The sequence below is a fragment of the Eublepharis macularius genome, chromosome 2 (assembly GCF_028583425.1).
Source record: "Eublepharis macularius isolate TG4126 chromosome 2, MPM_Emac_v1.0, whole genome shotgun sequence".
Classification (NCBI taxonomy): Eukaryota; Metazoa; Chordata; class Lepidosauria; order Squamata; family Eublepharidae; genus Eublepharis; species Eublepharis macularius.
The window spans coordinates 6,821,050-6,841,757 of NC_072791.1; the positions used below are offsets into that span (position 1 = coordinate 6,821,050).

The 20,708-nt window shown below is 45.5% G+C and overlaps 1 protein-coding gene across 3 annotated transcripts in view; it reads right to left on the minus strand.

Moving 5' to 3' along the window:
- The window catches only part of SAMD4A (sterile alpha motif domain containing 4A), a 202,126-nt gene that overhangs the window by 73,455 nt on the left and 107,963 nt on the right, over positions 1 to 20,708 (minus strand). For all 3 annotated transcript variants that reach the window (XM_054970334.1, XM_054970335.1, XM_054970333.1), the window contains exon 3: positions 9,602 to 10,120. In XM_054970334.1, coding sequence (XP_054826309.1) covers positions 9,602 to 10,120 — 519 coding nt within the window. The remainder of the gene's footprint in view (positions 1 to 9,601; positions 10,121 to 20,708) is intronic.

The window sequence follows — 20,708 nt, forward strand, 5'->3', positions numbered from 1 at the left end:
CCTTTCATTGCTCACACCCAGGTAAATATTGTGCTAAGAATGCTTATGAGCTTAGTGGATGAAGTCCGGGTGGGCAGCGGGACAACTGGCTGCCAGAGCCTGCTGTTGTCGGAAAAGCGCGCCACTGGGATTGCCTATAATCTGAACACAGCAGGGTGTCATTCACAGGCAGAGGTCGTGCCAAGTGGAGATAGCAGCTTTTAAAATTTTCTGCTCAGGGAACGATCCCCAGATTGCCCGGACTGCCTACTGGTGGCTCACCACAGAGTATAGGGGTATATTGAAGGGAACGGTCCCCAGATTGACCGGACTGCCTATTGGGGGCTCACCACATAGTATAGGGGTATATCGAAGGGAACGGTCCCCAGATTGATCGGACTGCCTATTGGGGGCTCACCACATAGTATAGGGGTATATCGAAGGGAACGGTCCCCAGATTGACTGGACTGCCTACTGGTGGCTCACCACAGAGTATAGGGGTATATCGAAGGGAACAGTCCCCAGACTGACCAGATTGCCTACTAGTGGCTCACTACAGAGTATAGGGGTGTATCGAAGAGAACGGTCCCCAGACTGACCAGATTGCCTACTGGTGGCTCACTACAGAGTATAGGGGTGTATCGAAGGGAACGGTCCCCAGATTGACCAGACTGCCCACTGGTGGCTCACTACAGAGTATAGGGGTATATCGAACGGTCCCCAGATTGACCGGACTGCCTATTGGGGGCTCACCACAGAGTATAGGGGTATATCGAAGGGAACGGTCCCCAGATTGACCGGACTGCCCACTGGTGGCTCACTACAGAGTATAGGGTTATATCAGACACAGCCAACACTGGACAAGGTTACTCGGATCACCATGACTCCGCAATGAAGTACACCTTAGACTGCACCCAATGCTCTCCTGTGGCTATGCACTGCTGGGCTTGCCACAAGCAAGACAGACCATCTACCAGGATTGTTCTTCTCATTGAGGAATTCTTAAGAAGCCTCAGAGGGGTTAGAGGGTTGCCACTGGAACTGTAGTGTGACAGTAAGAAACATTGCAGTCTGGCGACTGGCTTTGGAAAGCAAGCTAGCTATTGCTGCTACCTCTAGTAATTGATTGATCGATTGATTGATTCAACTTTCAGTCCACTCTCCCCGCAAGCAGGCTCAGAGCAGATAACAACAATATTAAATTTACATTAAAATGTACCTTAAAATAATAACATACAGTTTAATCATAAAAATAACTCTTCCTGACCTTTCACAACCTCAGAGTATACCTTTCATCTATTTTAGTTGCTTGCCGTGTGGAGCAGCGTCAATATGGGTATGAAGCAGTGACCTCAGGATGGTCTATAGCCAAAATGTTATTTACTCCATTTATATCCCACCTTTCTCCGCAATGGGGACCCAAAGCAGCTTAACATGGTTCTCTTCCCCTCCATCGTCACAACGACCCTGTGAGGTAGGTTAGGCTGAGAGTATGTGACTAGCTCAAGATCATGCAGCCAGGTTCCAACAACAACCTTCTATCATTCTGTACAGCCTCTGTACGAGAGAATGTAAGATTCGAATCAAATTGACCCTTGAAGGTCAAGAGGATTTCTTGGGTATACGTTTGTGAGAATCAAAGCTCCCTTCATCAGATACAAGTAGGAATAGAGATCCCTGAGCCTTTATATCCCAGCCAACGTGTGGGAAGGGTATTGCAAAGAACGGCAAATGGTACAGTGCAGCCTGATTAGAGCAGAAATTAGCATCTGTGGTATCTTGATGTTCTATTCCAGATGAACATGGCTACCCGCCTGAAACTATCTTCACGCAAGAGAATAAACCGGGTCAGATATTAAAAAATGGAGGAACTCACAAACCAGGAAGAGTGTGTGTGAGGGAGGACATTTCAGCCTGTCTGGATGTTTAATAATAGATTTAAAGGTTGCATTTCTTCAGCAGGAAAGTTTTAAAGTGAGACTCCATCAAGAAGCTGCTGAGTTGGAAGTCGTAAAGAGATTTGATACCCTCCACATGGAACCCAATAGGGACGGTTCGCTCACTACAGGGAGTCTCTTTACCTCCTTGCAGGAATTACTGCCAGTTCATCAACAGCTAGCTCACTCTAAGCAGATCCTTTGTCACTGGGCAAGATTTGAGTCCAGCATCACCTTAAAGACCACAACGATTTTCAGGGTACGAGCTCTCAAAAGTCAAAGCGCCCTTAGAGTTTCTCTACACGAGACATCTTACACGAGAACGCTCAAGTGCAGAGAGATGCAATGCTAGCTGGGAAGCATAGTTTAAATTCAATTTCCCCTCTCTAAAGAGCTGGCAAAGATCTCTCCTTAGAGGGTTTGTTAATTTCACCTCCCTGGAAGGTGAAATTGACAGAGCCTTTGGGGAGGCCAGGAGGAAATTAACAAACCCTCTAAGGAGAGATCTTTGCCAGCTCTGTAGATAGGCGAAACTGATGGAGCCTTCAGCTCCGTCTTTTTAAACTACGCTTCCTGGCTAGCATTGTGTCTCTCTACACTTGAGCATTCTTGTGTAAGATGTCCCATGTAGAGAGAGACTCAGTCAGAGATACAAGTAGGAGTGGAGATCATTGAGTCCTTATATCCCAGTCAGAATGTGGGAGACTCTTAATGCTACTGGAGTTGAATCTCGTTCTTCTGCTACAGACTAAGAAGGCTACCCACTCGAAACTACCTTTTGGACCTTGTTTCTATTGGTGCTCTGCAAGGTAACGTCACACACCCTGTCCCGGGAAAATGGGCTTTCTGCTCATGCGGCTCCAAATCTGGGGCAGATAACTTCCCCCCACCCAGGGAAAGCAGGTCAGGTCCAAGAAACCCAGACACGACGTGTTAAAAATGGTATTGTATAGTTTGACACTCCATGCATCTGATGAAGTGGAATCAATGTTAACTGGGAAGTGTACTTTTAAAAGACAAAGCCGGTGGAGATTGCTCCGGAGGGGATGAATTCTCTCATAGGCTCGGTTAATTCAAAGTTTTAAGCAGTGGGGGTGGCAGGGCAAAGGCTCCGGAAGGGGAGACAGCCCACCAGAGGTGGCGGAGGGCTGTGACGGAATCCGTCCCCTCCAGAGTGATCTCTGCTGGCTCCGTCATTTAAAACTACGCTTCCCGGCCAACATTGCGTCTCCTGACACGTGAAGGAATGTCAGAAGTCTTGTGAAAGGAGACTCGCATAAAGCTCTCTTTAATATATAATCTGAAAGCTGACAAATACTGCAAAAGGATACAAGCTTGTGCCAAAAGCACGGGATACTGTGAGAGGTCTTTCTCTGAAGTGTGACTCTTTGAATAAACTAAACCGAGTGGCTCTGTATTAGTCAGGAAAAGCCTCTGCCTATGGGATTTAGGATCATGGAAAAAGCTCTTCCAAGCCTTGCCGTTCGAGTCGAAGGGAAGTGCCTGTCAATTCTCTGGGCACATCCTGTGTTGGAAACTCTGGTTGAAAAATTCTATTGAGGGAGAGATTCTATAAACCTCTCGGCAGAGTGAGAGCTACGTGTCAGGGAGCAGAGCAGAAGGCCCTCTTTGTGGCCAGCCGGGAAGTACCTGGAGCTGGGAGAAGGGCTGATTGTGTAGGGATGGTGTGGAGGGAACATTGAGGAAAGAGGGGAAAGAAGGCACACATAGAGAGCTGCTTTGGTGGGAAAGACGGGAGCAAGCCAGAAAGTCGGCTGAATAGAGAACTCTCCAAGAGGGGGACACCTACAAGTGCATTCCCGAGCAGCGTTGCTCCTGAAACCGATGGTTGTAGACAGCAATCTGCACGGGACTGCAGAGGACACAGCCCACACACCCCACGAGTGCTGGTTTCATCACCTTTATCGATGAGTCTGCCAGGCAGTCTCCAGGGAGTTAGCTATGATCCTAAACATTCACATTCACTACACAAAACTACAGTTAAATGTTAATAAATCAATTTCAAACCATATAGTGGTCTGATGAGCCCTAACTAACTGTAATCTGTGGAGTGGTTCACATTCAGACACTCACACGATGTCATGTCAGTTTTGAGCTCCATCCATGCCAATTTTGCTGAACACAGTGTATCTAGCTATAGCTCAATATCACTTTGCTAGTGTCATAACTCTTCTTTTTCAGGTTTTTACAGGTGTTTATCTATTGGATTGTAACAGCTTCCATTGTTTATGACTTTGTGCTCACTCCCAGACTGCTGTGTCTTGCCTCCTAGTAACTCATCGTGATATCACAAATATGTGAAATGTTCTCACACCAAGAGAGTGCCAAAGTATTGTTTACAGTTGGGAGGGGGGAGAAAGGTGTAAACTAGAAGGGTAAAAGAGAAGTGTCTCTCGCATGATGCCATTCCTGTCAACTTCTGCTCATGCTGCTTAGATGTCTGCCTTGCTTCTAAGTAGTCCTATGGACCTGCATATGGAAATGATCTGATTTCTGAATAAAAGCCATTTTGACCAAGAACTTTGTGTCTTACTGCAAATGGGCAAGAGATCTGTCTGCTGTATCCTGTCATCCATAGCCTGACACACTAACCCTAACCATAGTTAAACTGTAGAAAAGAGCAAGAGACCAGTAGCTCTTCTAAGGCTAACAAAATTTATTACATTTGCTATTTATTAAAATTTATTAAAGTATTTCGTGATATACTTTCATAAGACCTCCCCAAAACAGCGGCACTTCCAGGAGATAAATTTTTGTTAATTCCAAAATTTCTGGGGTGTTTGGAGTAATTCTGGCTGTCGTAGCACCAATCCCAAACAGCTATTTTCAGGTTTAATTTTGGCTTAGATACATCCAAACGCACACCCCTCCTGTGTGTGATGTTTCAATTGTTAATCGCCTCCCACAATACCACTCATGATACCGGGCACAGCAGGGCCAAGTTACTTCCAGGGGAAATTCAGTTATTCTCATTTTGGGTTACCCAGACAACCCCTAACAAATGCTGAATAAGGGAGACACTTCTGGGGAGCAGTGGGTGTGAGCAGGATCTTGGGATACAGGTAGACAGGAAGCTAAATATGAGCCGTCAGTGTGATGCAGCGGCTAAAAAGGCGAATGCAGTCTTGGGGTGTATCAACCAAGGCATAACATCCAAATCACAGGATGTCATTGTCCCACTTTATACCCTGCCCTCCCCAGAATATTATGCGCAGTTCTGGAGGCCTCACTTCAAAAAGGATGTGGACAAATTGGAACGGGTGCAGAGGAGAGCAACCACGGTGATCAGGGGCCTGGAGGGGCCTGCAAGGAAAGACTGAAGCACTGGGCAATGTTCGGTTTGGAGAAGAGGCGATTGAGGGGAGACGTGATTGCTCTCTTTAAGTATTTAAGAGGTTGTCACTAAGGGGAGGGACGGAAGCTGTTCCTGTTGGCAACAGAAGATAGGACTCATAATAATGGATTTAAACTAGGGATCCCATTCCCCCAGTGGAGGGGGATTCCCCATTCTCAGTCTCTGCTCCCACCACTGCCTACCTGGCTGGCGGGGGGGGGGGGGGAAGGTGCAGGAAACAGGCCAGCGATGGCCTGACTGCACTCTGGAGAACTTCCTTGTCGCACCGGGAATGACGTCAAGCTGGAGTTGGCAACTCAAGTCCATCACTGCTGTGGTATGCTGGCTTTAAAATCAACCAACAAACCAACCAACCACGAATAAAGCCAGCTCAGTCGAGGCTCCATTATAGGCACATTATGGCATAAATTAAATCTAATTGCAAAACTGAAATTCTGCTTTTAAAAAAACAGATTTCGACAGTTATAGTGGAGGATGCATAAGAAGAAAGATGCTCCAAGAAAAACGGTAATGTTCTTGCGTTAATTGTGGGTCCCCACATGCTGATGCGCAGGTCAGCCAGCGCCTCGCCACAAAAAAGATTTCCCGCTGTGCTTCCATAAGGCTGCTGGTTTTGTTGTTCTGGGCACGATTACAACTCTCACGTCTTTCTAACACCATAAATGCAAACACCAGCCGGGCTCCTGCCTGCCCAATGCTTCCCCCCAAATATGCTTTTCTGTGACTGGCAGAAGATATAAATCAGTAATAAGGTACAGAGGTGAATTTATGGTGAGACAGAAACATGGCTGTGCTTCTTAAGCTGCGAGTTAACTCTTCGTCAGGGGAAATTTGGAGATCCGAGATGAATATCCTTTAACAGATCAGCGTTTGGGCACACAGTGGGGGAAAGAAGAATGAAGCGCGTCTCCACCATGTTACCCTCTGAATTCCTGCATATTGTGTTGGTTGGGCACTGTCCTCGTGTCGGATGCTGCAACTTGCTTTTGCAACGCAGTCCACGTTCAAGATGGGTAGCCATGTTAAGTCTGTCTGTAGCAGCAGAAAAGAGCAAGAGTCAAGTAGCACCTATAAGATTAACAAAACTTGTGGTAGGGTGTGAGCTTTTGTGAGTTACAGCCCGCTTCTTCAGATATAACTAGAATGTGAGTCCATCTGTCCTTATATCTTGGAGGGTGGAGTGATCGCAGAAGCCGAATGATGATAGCTGGTGAATGACAATGGCAGGAGTGACTGAATAGGGTGGGGTATGCATAGGGGTAGTGGGTGTGGAGAAATTAGCATTGGTAGTGGAATTGCAACCGGTAACGAAGCTCAAGACAATGTATCCACCTGGACTGAATCGAGACATTGACTTCCTGTCTAGTTACCAGTGCTGATCACACCCACTACCCCTCTGCATACCCCACCCTATTCAATCACACCTGCCTTTGTCATTCACCGGCTATTATCATTCAGCTTCTGTAATCACTCCACTCTCCAAGATATAAGGACAGATGGACTCAGATTCTAGCTGCATCTGAAGAAGTGTTCAGGAAATCTAGTTGGTCTCTAAGGTGCTACTGGACCTGAATCGTGATTTTTTAAGGGTGTGTGAAAATGATTTGTTGAGCACTTCCAATCTAGGCTTACCAGTTTGTCTGCTCCCACCGCTCCAGTCAATGCTCAATAGAGTGGCAGGAGCAAAACTGGGTGGGAGTGAGGCATGGTATCATGTGACACAGTGACGTCATTTCCTGAGTGATATCACAGCATCGTGCGATGCTCTAGGAATTTCTCAGATCTCTATGGCTTTACCATAGAGATTGGAGGAATTTCTAGAGCGTGTGATGCCATTTCACCATTCTCCACCCTCCAAATGCTCCCAAGATGGCAACCCTAATCCAACCTCTGAACGAAACCTAGATCAATTCTTTGTCTCTCTACAAGGAAGGAAGAGAACATTAGCAGGGCCAAGTTCAAAAGTGGTTCAACTTTTAGTTACAGATGCCACCAAGCGGCCTTTGGCCAAATTGATCTCAGAAATCACCAACCATCCCATCTTCAGATCAAAAGAGACATATAGATGAGGAGATCCATGTTAGCCTGTAGCAGCACAACGCATCTGACGAAGAGAGCTGTGGCTCTCGAAAGCTTATGTTACAATAAAGTTGGTTAGTCTTAAAGGTGCTACTGGGCTCTTTACTAGAGATGAGGAGAGAGGCTTATCTTGAGGGGAAGAGCTGTGCCTCCATGGTATTACTTTGCAAACCAAAAGTCCTTGGATCAATTCCTGGCATTAAAAATCTCACATGATGGCTGTCAGGAAAGACCTTTCTCTGCCCGAGATCCAGATCTGCTGCAGCCAATAAAGATGGACAATACTGAGCGAGATGGACCAGTGACATGACATGGTATAAGGCATGTTCTTCTATTGGGAAATGGTTGCCTCTCATTGGCAGAGCATTAACTCTTTGTGCTCTGTTTATTTATTGACATTATTTATAGTCTGCCTTTTCCCCCGGAGACTGAAGGCGGGATACACAGTGTAATCCAACCAACAGCGGAGACATCCAAGAAACATGGCTCGCTTTAATGTTTTCGTGGTGGTTTTAATAGTGATAATTTTATGATGGTTGTTTTTATGATTTTACTCTATCATTTTTACACGTGTCTACAGAGGCGGCATATACATTTTATATGTAAAGGATTTGACTGGCAACACACAGTCTTATGGTTCAGAAAGTCAGTTGTGCTGTCTGTCTGTCTAACTTCTCCTTCTGAATGTAACATTCGTTCGTGATACAGCATTCGCCTGGGCTTCCTATGTCCAAAGGCATCCTTGGGGCACATTTCATGCATGCTTTTTGGGAGGTCTTCTGTAGAATGTAAGCCTGAATTCTTGACACAGTCCCGAAGTCCAGCCACTTTACAACGGCTAGCAAAAGTTCGTGCTTACTTTTCATTAAACCATTACGCTACATAATGGTGCATAAATTGGAAAAGGAGGACTCAGCACTGTCCCTTTCCCCTGGTTTCAGAGGGGGACAAACCAAAGAGTTAGAAAGATAGAGAGGTCAGGGCACTCTGTCTACTGCTCTGACTGTCCTTTGATATGCAGATTGCTATTCTTAGGATTTTCTCTTTCTGACTTCCTCTCACCTCTTCCTGGCTTTGTTCCAGGCAACTTCTCTCTCCTTCTCCTCCCTCCATCTTGGAAACAAGGATGCAGGACTTGTCCATGTCCATCCTTAGACTAGATAGGCAGTTAGGAGCTGTCTCTCCGCCTTTCCTATCAGAGTATGGAGTTCCTACAATAAAGAACTCGTATTTCCTTTCTATGTATAAGCAAGTGTATGCTTTGTTATTTTCTTTCCTGCACACACACCAGCCAGCAGAACCAGCTCATAACCACCTATAATCACGCTTCCTCTGCTAAATGATACTCTGCTAATGGCGCAAACATGGAATCCTTTAACTAGATTTCTGGGGCCCAACATACCATTTATTTATCAGCATAGGCACAACATTTGGAACCAATGATTTTCTACACCCCTCTCCCATTATGAGAGAAGGGATGCATGGGAAGCATACAAAGATTAATGTCGAGACAGTGAGAGAGAAAAGTGAAACAAAATGCAACAGAAGAGCTGGGCATCTCCAAATGCGCAAAAATGCAGCCCATATGGATAGGGTGCATGCAATTGATAAAAAGACCCACTGTACGCTGAATGACTCTGCTATTCCTTTGGACACAATCCACCACAAAGGCTTCCTGTGTGAGCCGCGTTAAAATGAATTGGAGCTCACATTCATTTTCCATTTTATTTATTTATCTGCTGTACTATGACACCTCTTAGAGTCACGCTCAAGGCAGCTGACGATTAAAACCACGTAACAATATCAAAAACAAGCCACTGGACATAAACAGCGTAAAACTGGTACATAAAAACAGAAGCCGACCATTAAAAAGCTGGTAAGATACCCTCCCGCTCACTACATGCCTGGGTAAAAAGATGTGTTTTGCCTTAAAAAAAGGCAAAGCAGGCGCCAGGTGAGCCTCAATGGGGTGAGGTTTATGCAGAAAGACTTCAAAGTAGATTGTGGCTTTTGACTTTTGGTATTCCCCCCCCCTGCAAAAAAGCAGGATTACAGGTTCAACCTCTCAGCGTAAGACATGATTTCATTCCTTTGCTTGTCCTGGGAGGGGGCACAACCGGGATTTGTCCGGGGGCAAGGGCCACCCCACCAGGCCCACCCCTCTCCTCCCGTCCCATTTCAAATGCGCCCTCAATAGAAACCACCCACCGCTTCGATGGGGCCAACTTACTTGTGCCTGTGCTGGTTCCGATCGTGTTGATGGTCGCGGGGACGGAGGAGGAAGAATAGAGGGGCAGGTGGCCATTCTCGCAGCCCAGGTTTTTATCCTGCCAGCTGGAGGCATTCACACATATGCCCGAGTCCCGCGAGCTCTGCCACCCGTTCAGCTTATCGTCGGAGTTCTGTCTTTGGTGATAGTAATGCGACTGCCCGTAATCCATCGAGTCGGACCGGCCTCGGTTCTGGCTGCCGAAGGTCCCCGACGTGCGATCTTCCAAGTGGTTCAGCCACATGGCCAGAGCGCTCCTGTCCTCCAGGGACGTGGCGGGGTGTATCAAGGCGTAGGACAGGAGCTGCCGGCTCTCCTCTATGTGTTGGTTGTGTTCGATCGAGTGGGCCAGGATTTTAGGAAGCAGCTTCATGTACTCCACTTTCGCTTCGATGTTCCCCGGCTTCAGCAAAGGCAGGTGAGTTAGCAGGAGAGAAATCACTTTGTCCTTTGATTCTTGCTGCCACTGGTTAATGATTCCTACGGGGCCGGGGGGGGGGGAAATATACACAAGTTGTGGAATTAAAAGACAAGCAAATAAAGGAATTCAAATATGGGCCGTTTCCACATGACTCACCTTCATCCAGAACGTTGCGGAACGTCGCAAAAAAACCGCGGAAGATAGCGTCTTCTCACACAAGACTCGCGCAAAACTTGCGCGAGAAGACGCTATTTTCTGCATTTTTTTCACAACATTCTGCAGCGTTCCAGATGAAGGTGAATAGTGTGGAAATGGCCCTGGTAAAATTTAGGCAGTTTTGTTGCCCGTTTTTTGTCTTGCAGATCAAAGAAACACAGTTTATCCCCCCATCCCTATCTATCTATCTATCTATCTATCTATCTATCTATCTATCTATCTATCTATCTATCTATCTATCTATCTATCTATCTATCTATCTATCTATCTATCTATCTATCTATCTATCTATCTATCTATCTATCTATCTATCTATCTATCTATCTATCTATCTATCTATCTATCTATGCCACCTTTCCACCAAAACAGGGTTCTCAAAACAGCGACCATTTGAATGTTAAAACATAATTTAAAATAATATATACAATAATTCAATAAAAACATATAAACACATAAAAATACACAAAACCAGAACCAAGGAGAGCCAATGACAACTTCATTTGGGGTGTGCCAAATGAAACAAAAACTTCTTCCCCCACTGGAGAAGACAGAGTTGAATAGAGGGAGACGGATGAATATCCCTGGGGAGGGAGCGCCAAGGTTTTGGTGCCAAGACTGAGAAGGCCCCTTTTCAGCTTGCCACCCGTCTAGCCTCAGGTGGCAGGACATGTCGGCTGGCCATCAATGAACTTTGCAGAGTGCAGCTTTCCCTTTTCCGATGTATTTATTTACGCCATTTATAGTCCGCCTTTCTCACTGAGACTCAAACCTAATTACACCATGCAAGACAATTTCAATCAACAGGTATAAGAGTCTAGGGGTTATACTAGATCCAATGCTACTACTAGAAAAACAAGTTAAGGCAGCCACAAAAAAATGCTTTCTACTACCTTACTGTAGCCTGGAAGATGGCTTCCTACCTCGACGTGGCCAAACTGGCCACCTGGATCCATGCTATGGTAACATCAAGAATGGACTATTGTGAAAGTTAACTAGAAGACTCCAATTGGTGCAAAACACTATGGCGTAACTGTTATCAGGAGCGAGCAGGAGCATGAACATCACCCCCATTCTGCTGTCACTCCATTGGTTACCTATCAGTTATCGTGATCAGTTCAAGGTATTGGTTATCATATACAAGGCCTTCAGGTGCCAACCTGCACATGGGCGAAATCAACAGCAGCCCGTACACAGGCTTTCTCTGGGGTGGCCCCTGAACTGTGAAACGGCCTGCCTGAGGAGGCACTTCTCCACTTGAAGCCAGCTGGGTGACCTTGGGTCAGTCACAGCTCTCTCAGGGCTCTCTCAGCCCCACTCACCTCACAGGGTGATTGTTGTGGGGATAATAATACCATACTTTGTAAACTGCTCTGAGTGGGTGTCCTGAAAGATGGAATATAAACGGAATGTTATTATTATTATACCTCACTGAGGCCCCTCCCCTTCCCAAACCCCACCCTCTCCAGGCTCCACCCCTCCCAAATCTCCAGGAATTTCCCAGCCTGGAGCTGGTAACCCTATTCTTTGCACACTCTGCATCCAAACTCTGTCCCGGTCTTCACAGCCGTCTCTGATGGCTGGTGGTGAAGTTAGTGGGCAGAAACCAACATCTTCGTTTTAGGAACTACATACCACCATGATCGCCTTTTTGTTTTGCTTTTGAGCTGCACTGTAGCAGAAGGCAGGCCCATGAGCGTTTTTGTGCATGCGGTGCATGTTTACAAGAGTGAACTGCAGATTAAAGAGGATCAGAAGAAAAACTTGTCAGTGGGACGCCATTTTCAGCTGCATCTTTGCATCAAAGGCACCATGAAATCTTAACAGCAAAGAGTCCAGTAGCACGATGTATTGTCGAAGGCTTTCACGGCCGGAGAACGATGGTTGTTGTGGGTTTTCCGGGCTGTATTGCTGTGGTCTTGGCATTGTAGTTCCTGACGTTTCGCCAGCAGCTGTGGCTGGCATCTTCAGAGGTGTAGCACCAAAAAGACAGAGATCTCTCAGTGTCACCAAGTGCAATAGTGTCTTTTACTGGAACACTTGGTGACACTGAGAGATCTCTGTCTTTAAGTGCTACACCTCTGAAGATGCCAGCCACAGCTGCTGGCGAAACGTCAGGAACTACAATGCCAAAACCACAGCAATACAGCCCGGAAAACCCACAACAACCATAGTCCAGTAGCACCTTTAAGACTAACCAACTTTATTATAGCATAAGCTTTCAAAAATCACAGCTCTCTTTGTCAGATGCATCTGATGAAAAGAGCTGTGGTTCTCGAAAGCTTACACTGCAGATGCATCTGATGAAGAGACCTGTGGTTCTTGAAAGCTTCTGCTACAGATGCATCTGATGAAGAGAGCTGTGGTTCTTGAAAGCTTATGCTACAGATGTATCTGACAAAGAGCTGTGGTTCTTGAAAACTTATGCTACAGATGCATCTGATGAAGAGAGCTGTGGTTCTCGAAAGCTTATGCTACAGATGCATCTGACAAAGAGCTGTGGTTCTTGAAAGCTTCTGCTACAGATGCATCTGATGAAGAGAGCTGTGGTTCTTGAAAGCTTATGCTGCAGATGCATCTGATAAAGAGAGCTGTGGTTCTCGAAAGCTTATGCTACAATAAGGTTGGTTAGTCTTAAAGGTGCTATTGGACTCTGCTATTTTGCTACTGCAGACTAACACGGCTAACTTCTCTGGATCTATGAAAACTTAAGACTTTTTGGACCCCGCTGAGGAGAAAAGCAAGGTATAAATGTCTAAAAAATTAGCTGTTTTTAATCCGAGCTAGGCTGAAGGAATGGTGACGTCAGCACAGGTGTTGCACCATACTTTATTTGTTTTCAACAATATCAGGTCTCCGGACAAGTGTCATTTTACATATTTATTTATTTATTTATTGCAAACTTTATTCTGCAAAGGCTGTTCTGCCTTATACTGAGGTAGTCTTATTTTTGAGTTTTTGCAATTTATTGCATATATTCATTGTATCTTCGGTTTATGAAATTTTAAAAGTGGCATTTTATGGATTTATTTATTGGAAACTTTATTCTACAAAGCCCCTCCTGCTTTGTAATTCCAGGAGATCTCCAGCCACCACCTGGAGGTTGGCAACCCTAGCAAAGAGCTAAGAGGCAGAAATACGAGAGTAACAGAAGCCCCTTGGTTTCCCGTTTGATTTGGGGAATCCTAATTCTGCCAGATCTGATGCTTCGGCAGAAAGCCAGCTCATCATCTCTACCCAAAACCAAAAAAGTGGTATAATATGGTGTAGCTACCAGTGGACGGTGGTACATACCCGCAACATTAGTAGGGCTAGGGCAAAGCACATTACTGGCACTACACACATAACTGATTGTGGGACCTTCTGCATTCTGCCATGCAGCTACAGCCCCTCCCTAGTCCCCTGACCTGCTTCTGCCAGCGACTGTTCTTTTGCTGTCCTCAAGCAGGAGAATGAATCAAAAGACCCACAACAGTGAGGACTAGCAACTTAACATGAAGTCTACAAAGTACAGCACACACTTATGGTGTAAGTTACTAACCACTTTTATGAACAATATTAATCACAAAGGCCACTAGCCTGTTCCTTCTCAATACAAAATGAACACAAGGATTGCACAAACAGAAAATCCACACTCCCGTATGGGGAAGACGTCCTAAAATTGTCTCTTAATGAAGCAAGTCACTCCTTTTTACTCAATCACGGTGGTCAAATGATGAGCACACTCCACTGACCAGCCCCCAGTCGGGAGATTCCACAAAGAGGACGCCAACCCTGCAGGGAGGACGGAAAGCCACCGTGCGCTCAACAGGGCGCAAGCTGAACTCCTGTTTCGTATCTTCTTTATCAAGAGCGCTATATACTGGTGGTTGTGCGGTTCCACAAAGCTGCACGTTCCCCTCTAGCTCCAAAATGGATATCAGTGGGCAGGTGTGCATTCTGCCATTCAGCTACAGCCCCTCCCTGGTTCCCTGACCTGCTTCTGCCAGTGACTGTTCTTTTGCTGCCCTCGAGCAGGAGGCAACGCGACATCCAGGATGCTGTGATGTTGCCTTGAGCGAACATTGTGCAAATTCCTCTTGGGAGGCATGCTGAAGGGTAGCCAAATGCCTCGGGATACGGGTTAGAGCTGGGGGACGACAGTAGAAGGAAGGAAACGGCAAGGCCTGTGTAGGAGACAAGAATGCCAAGCGGCCCGTTCCACCGGCACGCCTGAATGGCCGAGACCGGCACTCTGCTGTGGCTGTGCTGCAACCGCCCCCGGCCCAACACATGCGCCAAGCCCACAAGCATCCACAGCCCTCAAGTTTCACACCCACATCAAAACAATGAGCTTAAAATTCATTTGGCTATTTCGGGGTCGGAGAGTAAACAACTGGACCGCTGGGCTAATCAAGCTCCCTTTCAGAAATCTGGCTATTAGAACAGGATTTCTTAAATTTCTGATCACTGGGTCACACTGTATTTCTGGGGGGAAAAATGAGAGGCATGTTTCGTTCTGAACTCTTGATGTGTTATAAAGTTTTCTTACTCAGCTTCTAACACAAGGGTGGCCACTGGCCGGTTCTTCAATCAAATTAGACAGGCAACTGCTTGGGGCAGTGCAATAAAGAGGGCACTGATGAATCCAAGATACTCTTGGCTATCTGAGATAGAGTAGGTGGCGGAAATGAAGCGGCGTATCCTACCGCTGACAAGTGTGGAGGAAGCATAGAAGCATTATCAGTACCCAGAATGCACTGGGCAAAGGAGGCAATATGGATGCCTATGGATGCCTGAGTACCATTAAACAAGGTGATTAAAACAATTTCTTCCTCTTTTTTTATTACAGAGCAAAAATTTGGAAAAATAAATGCCACAGATCCAAAGTTTGAGGAAAGCTAATCTAAAGAGATCAACTTATCTGAGAGGTATCTTTGGTGTAATGCCAGTTTGGTGTAGTGGTTAAAAGCAGCAGGACTCTAATCTGGAGAGCCAGGTTTGATTCCCCACTCCTCCGCTTGAAGCCAGCTGGGTGACCTTGGGTCAGTCACAGCTCTCTCAGGGCTCTCTCAGCCCCACCCACCTCACAGGGTATTTTTTTGTGGGGATAATAATAACATACTTTGCAAACTGCTCTCAGTGAGTGTTAAGTTGTCCTGAAGGGCAATATATAAATTTAATATTATTATTATTTTATGGAGCCAGTTGGGAGTTACTGAGGGGTTTTGGGGGAGGAATAAAAAAATACACAAATTGTTAGTTTCGCACTACAGAGGAGACAACCGCACGCTTCTGTCAGAAGGCGCACGAGTAACAAATCCGAATGTTTCGGCTGGGAGTTTCAGCCAAAGACACACAAAAATCCCCTAGTGATCTCTCACCAATTCAAAGCAGCAGTTTATAACAAGCAGCAAGAAGGATAATTAAAGGCCATGCAGATCTTTAAAAGGAAAGAAGAAAGATACTCTGCCCTCTGAGTCAAAGAATGACACAACATCAAACTGAGTATTATTCCAGCACAATGCGGACGGCAGCGCAGTCAAGAGCTCCAGTTGTTAGTAAATTACCCTTAAATTGCTGTTTTATTACACTCTTGTTTTCAGTTTAACAACACACTCCCTGAAATGCTCCTTTTTCTCCAAAGAGCATTTGGATAATTTCCTCGGGCAGGAGGAACAGCTGAGAATTAGATGCGCATGTCTAGAAAGGTATTTGGTTAAAAAAAAAAATTAATAGCTTAATAGCACGGCTGAAAACGCACTATATTTCACTGGGGGTGTCGTTTCAAGAAAATAAACGAGAAATTCAATTACTCCCTCCCAATGAAAAATCAACTCCCTAATCAACTAAACATGTTAGCTGATTATCTTCAAGACCCATAAGGGATGTCGACAAAAATAGCAACGGCCCACCTAACCATACAGTTTTTCCAGACAGATGTATTTCGAAGCTTTGCTACTTGGGGGTGAAAACCGATATAAGATTTCAAGAGTGACGGAGCTGGTTTGATAGCACCGTTATTGCCTCCCAAACACATGTCTGCTTTTCTGACTTGGAGTATGGAAAAAAACAAACCAGTTCTGCCTCTTTTCAAGTTGGAACTAGTTAAAAGTTGGCTATGGAGGGTGCCTACTGGCTAGCACCTGTAACACCATCAACCCACTTTCTCTCCCCTCAATCTTTGGAGCAGATTTGTGACTGCTTATTTTAAAAGAAAGTTTATGAATGTCTTTTGGGGGGAGGAGAGGCTCAAAATTAAGTATGAATGTATATGTACCACTTTTTATTTATTTATTTATTTATTTATTTATTTAATTGATTGATCATTTAATTATTTAATTCAATTTATATTCCGCCCTCCCCGCATCAGCAGGCTCAGGGTGGATTACAATTTATACAATAATATAAAATACTTGTACCTTTTACAACCAATAAAACTCATTAAATACGTAAAAAACACACAACAAGCAATATAGCTTGTATTGCTGTATTTTTTATTATTTTAAAAAATTGTTTATGTCATTTATAGTCCGCCTTTCTCACTGAGGCTCAAGGCGGCCTACACAGTGTGAAATTAGTTCAGTCAATATCAAGAACATTTCCATAAATAATGCCACAGGGTAAATAAACACAAGTTTACAAAGACATAGCATTAGTAAGAATCTAATACAGAGTTGAAGAAATGCTGAAACAGAACATAAGCAATTCTAGGACTGACATTAGACTACATGAAGCACAGGTAGCTCAAAGGAGCACATATTTAAGACAACAGATAGTACGTAACGTAAGGCAACACAGTGGTGAAGTCTATGGTCCTGAACTCATTAGGCGAAGCATCTGAGACCCCCCTCCCTACAATACAAAATCCTGTTTGAATAATTCGGTTTTGCATCGTTTGCTGAAAGCTAGCCTCCTCAGGCAGGCTGTTCCACAGGGTAGGGGCCACCAGAGAAAAAGCCCGTGTATGGGCAGCTGTTGATTTCTCCCATGTGCAGGTTGGCACCTGCAGGAGACCCTGTTCAGATGAGCAAAGTTGCTATGGAGGAACACAGGGAGGGAGGCAGTCCCATCGGTATGCTGGATCAAGGCAGACTGAACACATATGGAGACAGAGCGAGCCTAAGGGAAACAGCTTCTTTGAACAGCGATCTGGCTGGTATGCAGGTCTTATACACTGAAAAAACTGGGTTTACACAACAGGCAGAGAGGCGAGTGTTATGAATTCAGTCTACAACAGAGTAGTCCGGCTGGCCAGGGTTGCATTGTGCAGGGGGTTGGACTAGATGACCCTAGAGGTCCCTTCCAACCCTATGATTCTAGGGTGTCATTTTTTTTGTTCTTCAAACTTGCAGCTACTCAAAGCCAAAAAAAAGGAACATAAAGGGCCACACACACACTCCAGACACACCTTCTAGCCCGGCACGCTGTGAACCACCTGCCACCGGACAGCTGAACTGGGCAGGGCCGGGCCTGCCAGAAGTTATCCTCCTGGATCAGACAGCCTGATGCTCACAAGAGCTACATGCTGCCTTTCAAAACTCAGAAGAGCCGAGGTCAAAGGGGTTTGCAGACAATGGAACCGACACATTTATAGCCAGCGTCTGTCAGGAAGCCTTTCTGATCTTCGGAGGGCAGTGTCTGTGAGCGAGGTCAGCAGGCTTGCTTGGCTTTGATGTCCTAAAGCAGAGGTGGTCCGCCCGTCTATTCCCAGGGGTCTGCTCTCATGCCCAGGCACTGGTCTACAGGGCAGCAGCATCTCTTGCCACATGGTGGACATGCTCCATAATAAAGATGCCGACACCCTGAAGGAAGGTCTTTGTGGTTACGGGAAAACACTTGTGTGTGTTTATGAGCCATCAAGCAGCTTCCGATTTATGGCGACCCTATGAATTAACGACCTCCAAAATGTCCTATCTTTATCAGCTTTGCTCAGATCTTGCAAACTGGAGGCCGTGGCTTCCTTTATTGAGTCCAGCCATCTCGTTTTAGGTCCTCCTCTTTGCCTACTCCCTTCCACGTTTTCTAGCAGGAGGGGAAAGGATCAGTAATACCGCACAATTATACCTGAATAATACGTGTAAGGTCAGGGGATCACGTATCTTATGGAAATGGCTGACCCCACCATGTGGATGAGGGAGGAAAAAAAATCTAGGTTGGGTCTCCCGGAGCCACTACATACGTTTCTGCAAATAAGGGATAACCCCCAAGTTTGCAGAAAATGTGTTTTTTAAAAAAAACACAGGGTAGTCCCTCCCCACAGGGAAACTGGGCAGGAAAATCCGAAGGGTTACTTTGCAAAAAGGTGTGTTTGGGGGGAGGTAAGAAATCAATTGGGGGAACAGATCAAGTAAGAAGCTGGGGGGGGCAGGTGATGGGGTAGATGGGTGAGAGAAAGGGAAAATTGGGGGGGGGGAAATTAGGCAGGTGGTTAGAAAAGGAAGAAATGGGAGCTACAAGTACGAATTGGAGCCACCACATGGGAGCCAGTGAAAGGGAGGTGGGAGAGAGCCAGTTTGGTGTAGTGGTTAAGAGTGTGGGACTCTAATCTGGACAGCCGGGTTTGATTCCCCATTCCTCTACTTGAAGCCAGCTGGGTGACCTTGGGTCAGTCATAGCTCTCTCAGAGCTCTCTCAGCCCCACCCACCTCACAGGGTGATTGCTGTTGTGGGGATAATGATAACATACTTTGTAAACTGCTCTGAGTGTGTCTCAAGTCATCCTGAAGGGTGGTATATAAATCGGTTATTATTATTATTATTTCCCCTCCCTGAATCACACTGTATATATTCCACCTGGAGGTTGGCATGGTTGCCAACCTCCAGGTGGAATATATAGAGAGTAGATGACCACACGTGTAGGATGGCACAAAAAATCAAAAACTAGTGAAAATCTCAGTGAAAGTATATTATAAGTACAATATACTCAAAACCTTTCTCGAGTAATCAACCATCATAGATAAGCTCAAATTTAGATAAATACAATAAGTTCCTACAAAATCTCAAAAGCAAGGTATCATTTTCATGTCCAATATTTTGTGGGAACTTACCTGTCGGATGCCTTTCCACCCACAGTTTTGCACTGCGCCAGTTGTATAATGTACCTACCTGTTGGACATCTTCCTAGTCAATGCTGATTATTGTATTTATCTAAATTTGAGCTTATCTATGATTGCTGATTTCTTGAAAAAGGTTTTGAGTATATCGTACTCCTTATAATATACTTTCACTGAGATTTTCACTAGTTTTGATTTCTTGTGCCATCCTACGCGTGTGGTCATCTACTCTATATATTGCATTAGTGGCAGGAACATCCAGGCGGAGTCTAGAGATCTCCCAGGGTTACAACTGATCTCAACGTTTCCACCTCATGGGCTCCCTGCTTGTTCTATCTATCCAGTCTATTTGTATCCTGCTCTTGCTCTGAGGCACGTAGATAGGTATCCTCTGGTAACTGGTGAGAAGTGGGTGGAGGGAACTTACCAAGGCACACGTGCACACCCGTCATCTCCTTGTGATGACATCACTTCCAGCGTGAACTGGAAGCAATGGTGCCACACTGCAGCCAATTCTCGAACTCTACGCAAAAAATATTACAACGTTTTCCACCAATTGTTAAAGAATCGGCCCTGGTGCAATGCTATTGCTGTTGGGCCATGTGACGTCATCACATGGGGACAACGTTGCGTATCTCCTGTTTCTCCAGCCTGCTTGCCTCCTGCCAATTGGGCAGTGACACTGATAGCCACAAGGTTGCCCTCCATAAACAGGGCTACATGTTTCTTCTTCCCCCTCTCACAACAACCCTATCAGGTAGGCTTAGGCAGAGAGGAAGCAACTCCAGGTCAACCAAGTGAGATCCCATGGCACTGTGAGGATTTGAAGCCAGGCTTTCCAGATCTTAGTCCGATATTCTACCTGTTCTCCCAAAGAAACGTAGAGAGCAAACATGAGCAACGATCTGAGGGATGTCTCACAATTTTTGCCGTTATTAATATTTGACAGAGTGCCCCTAGGCCAGACGAAGCTGCCTCAGGGGCTAGGTCAGGCAGGCTTTCTGCCTGCTAGCCTCCCGCATTCAAAGGCTAACTGCAAAATACGGCAACCGCCTTGGTCCATAGACACAGAGCAATGTTGAGGGCTCGTACTTATTGTTGTTATTGTTACATTCCATTTACATAGTACTTTCAGCATCCAAACGTTTCACACATATCCCACGCCAATTCTTTATTCTGGATAAAACAGACACCTTACTTAAACAGAAACAGAGCTTATTTAGAAGTACGTATGTCTAATGGTTTCAGGGTAGTTCCAAAGCTTTATGAAGACTACCAGCTTCCGAGTTGCAAGATAGGGGCCATTTTCACACGTCTTTCCCTTGCGTGAAATAGCGCAAAAATCACAGAATGACAGCGTCTTCATGGTGCGATATCCCGTCATGACTCTATTTCATGG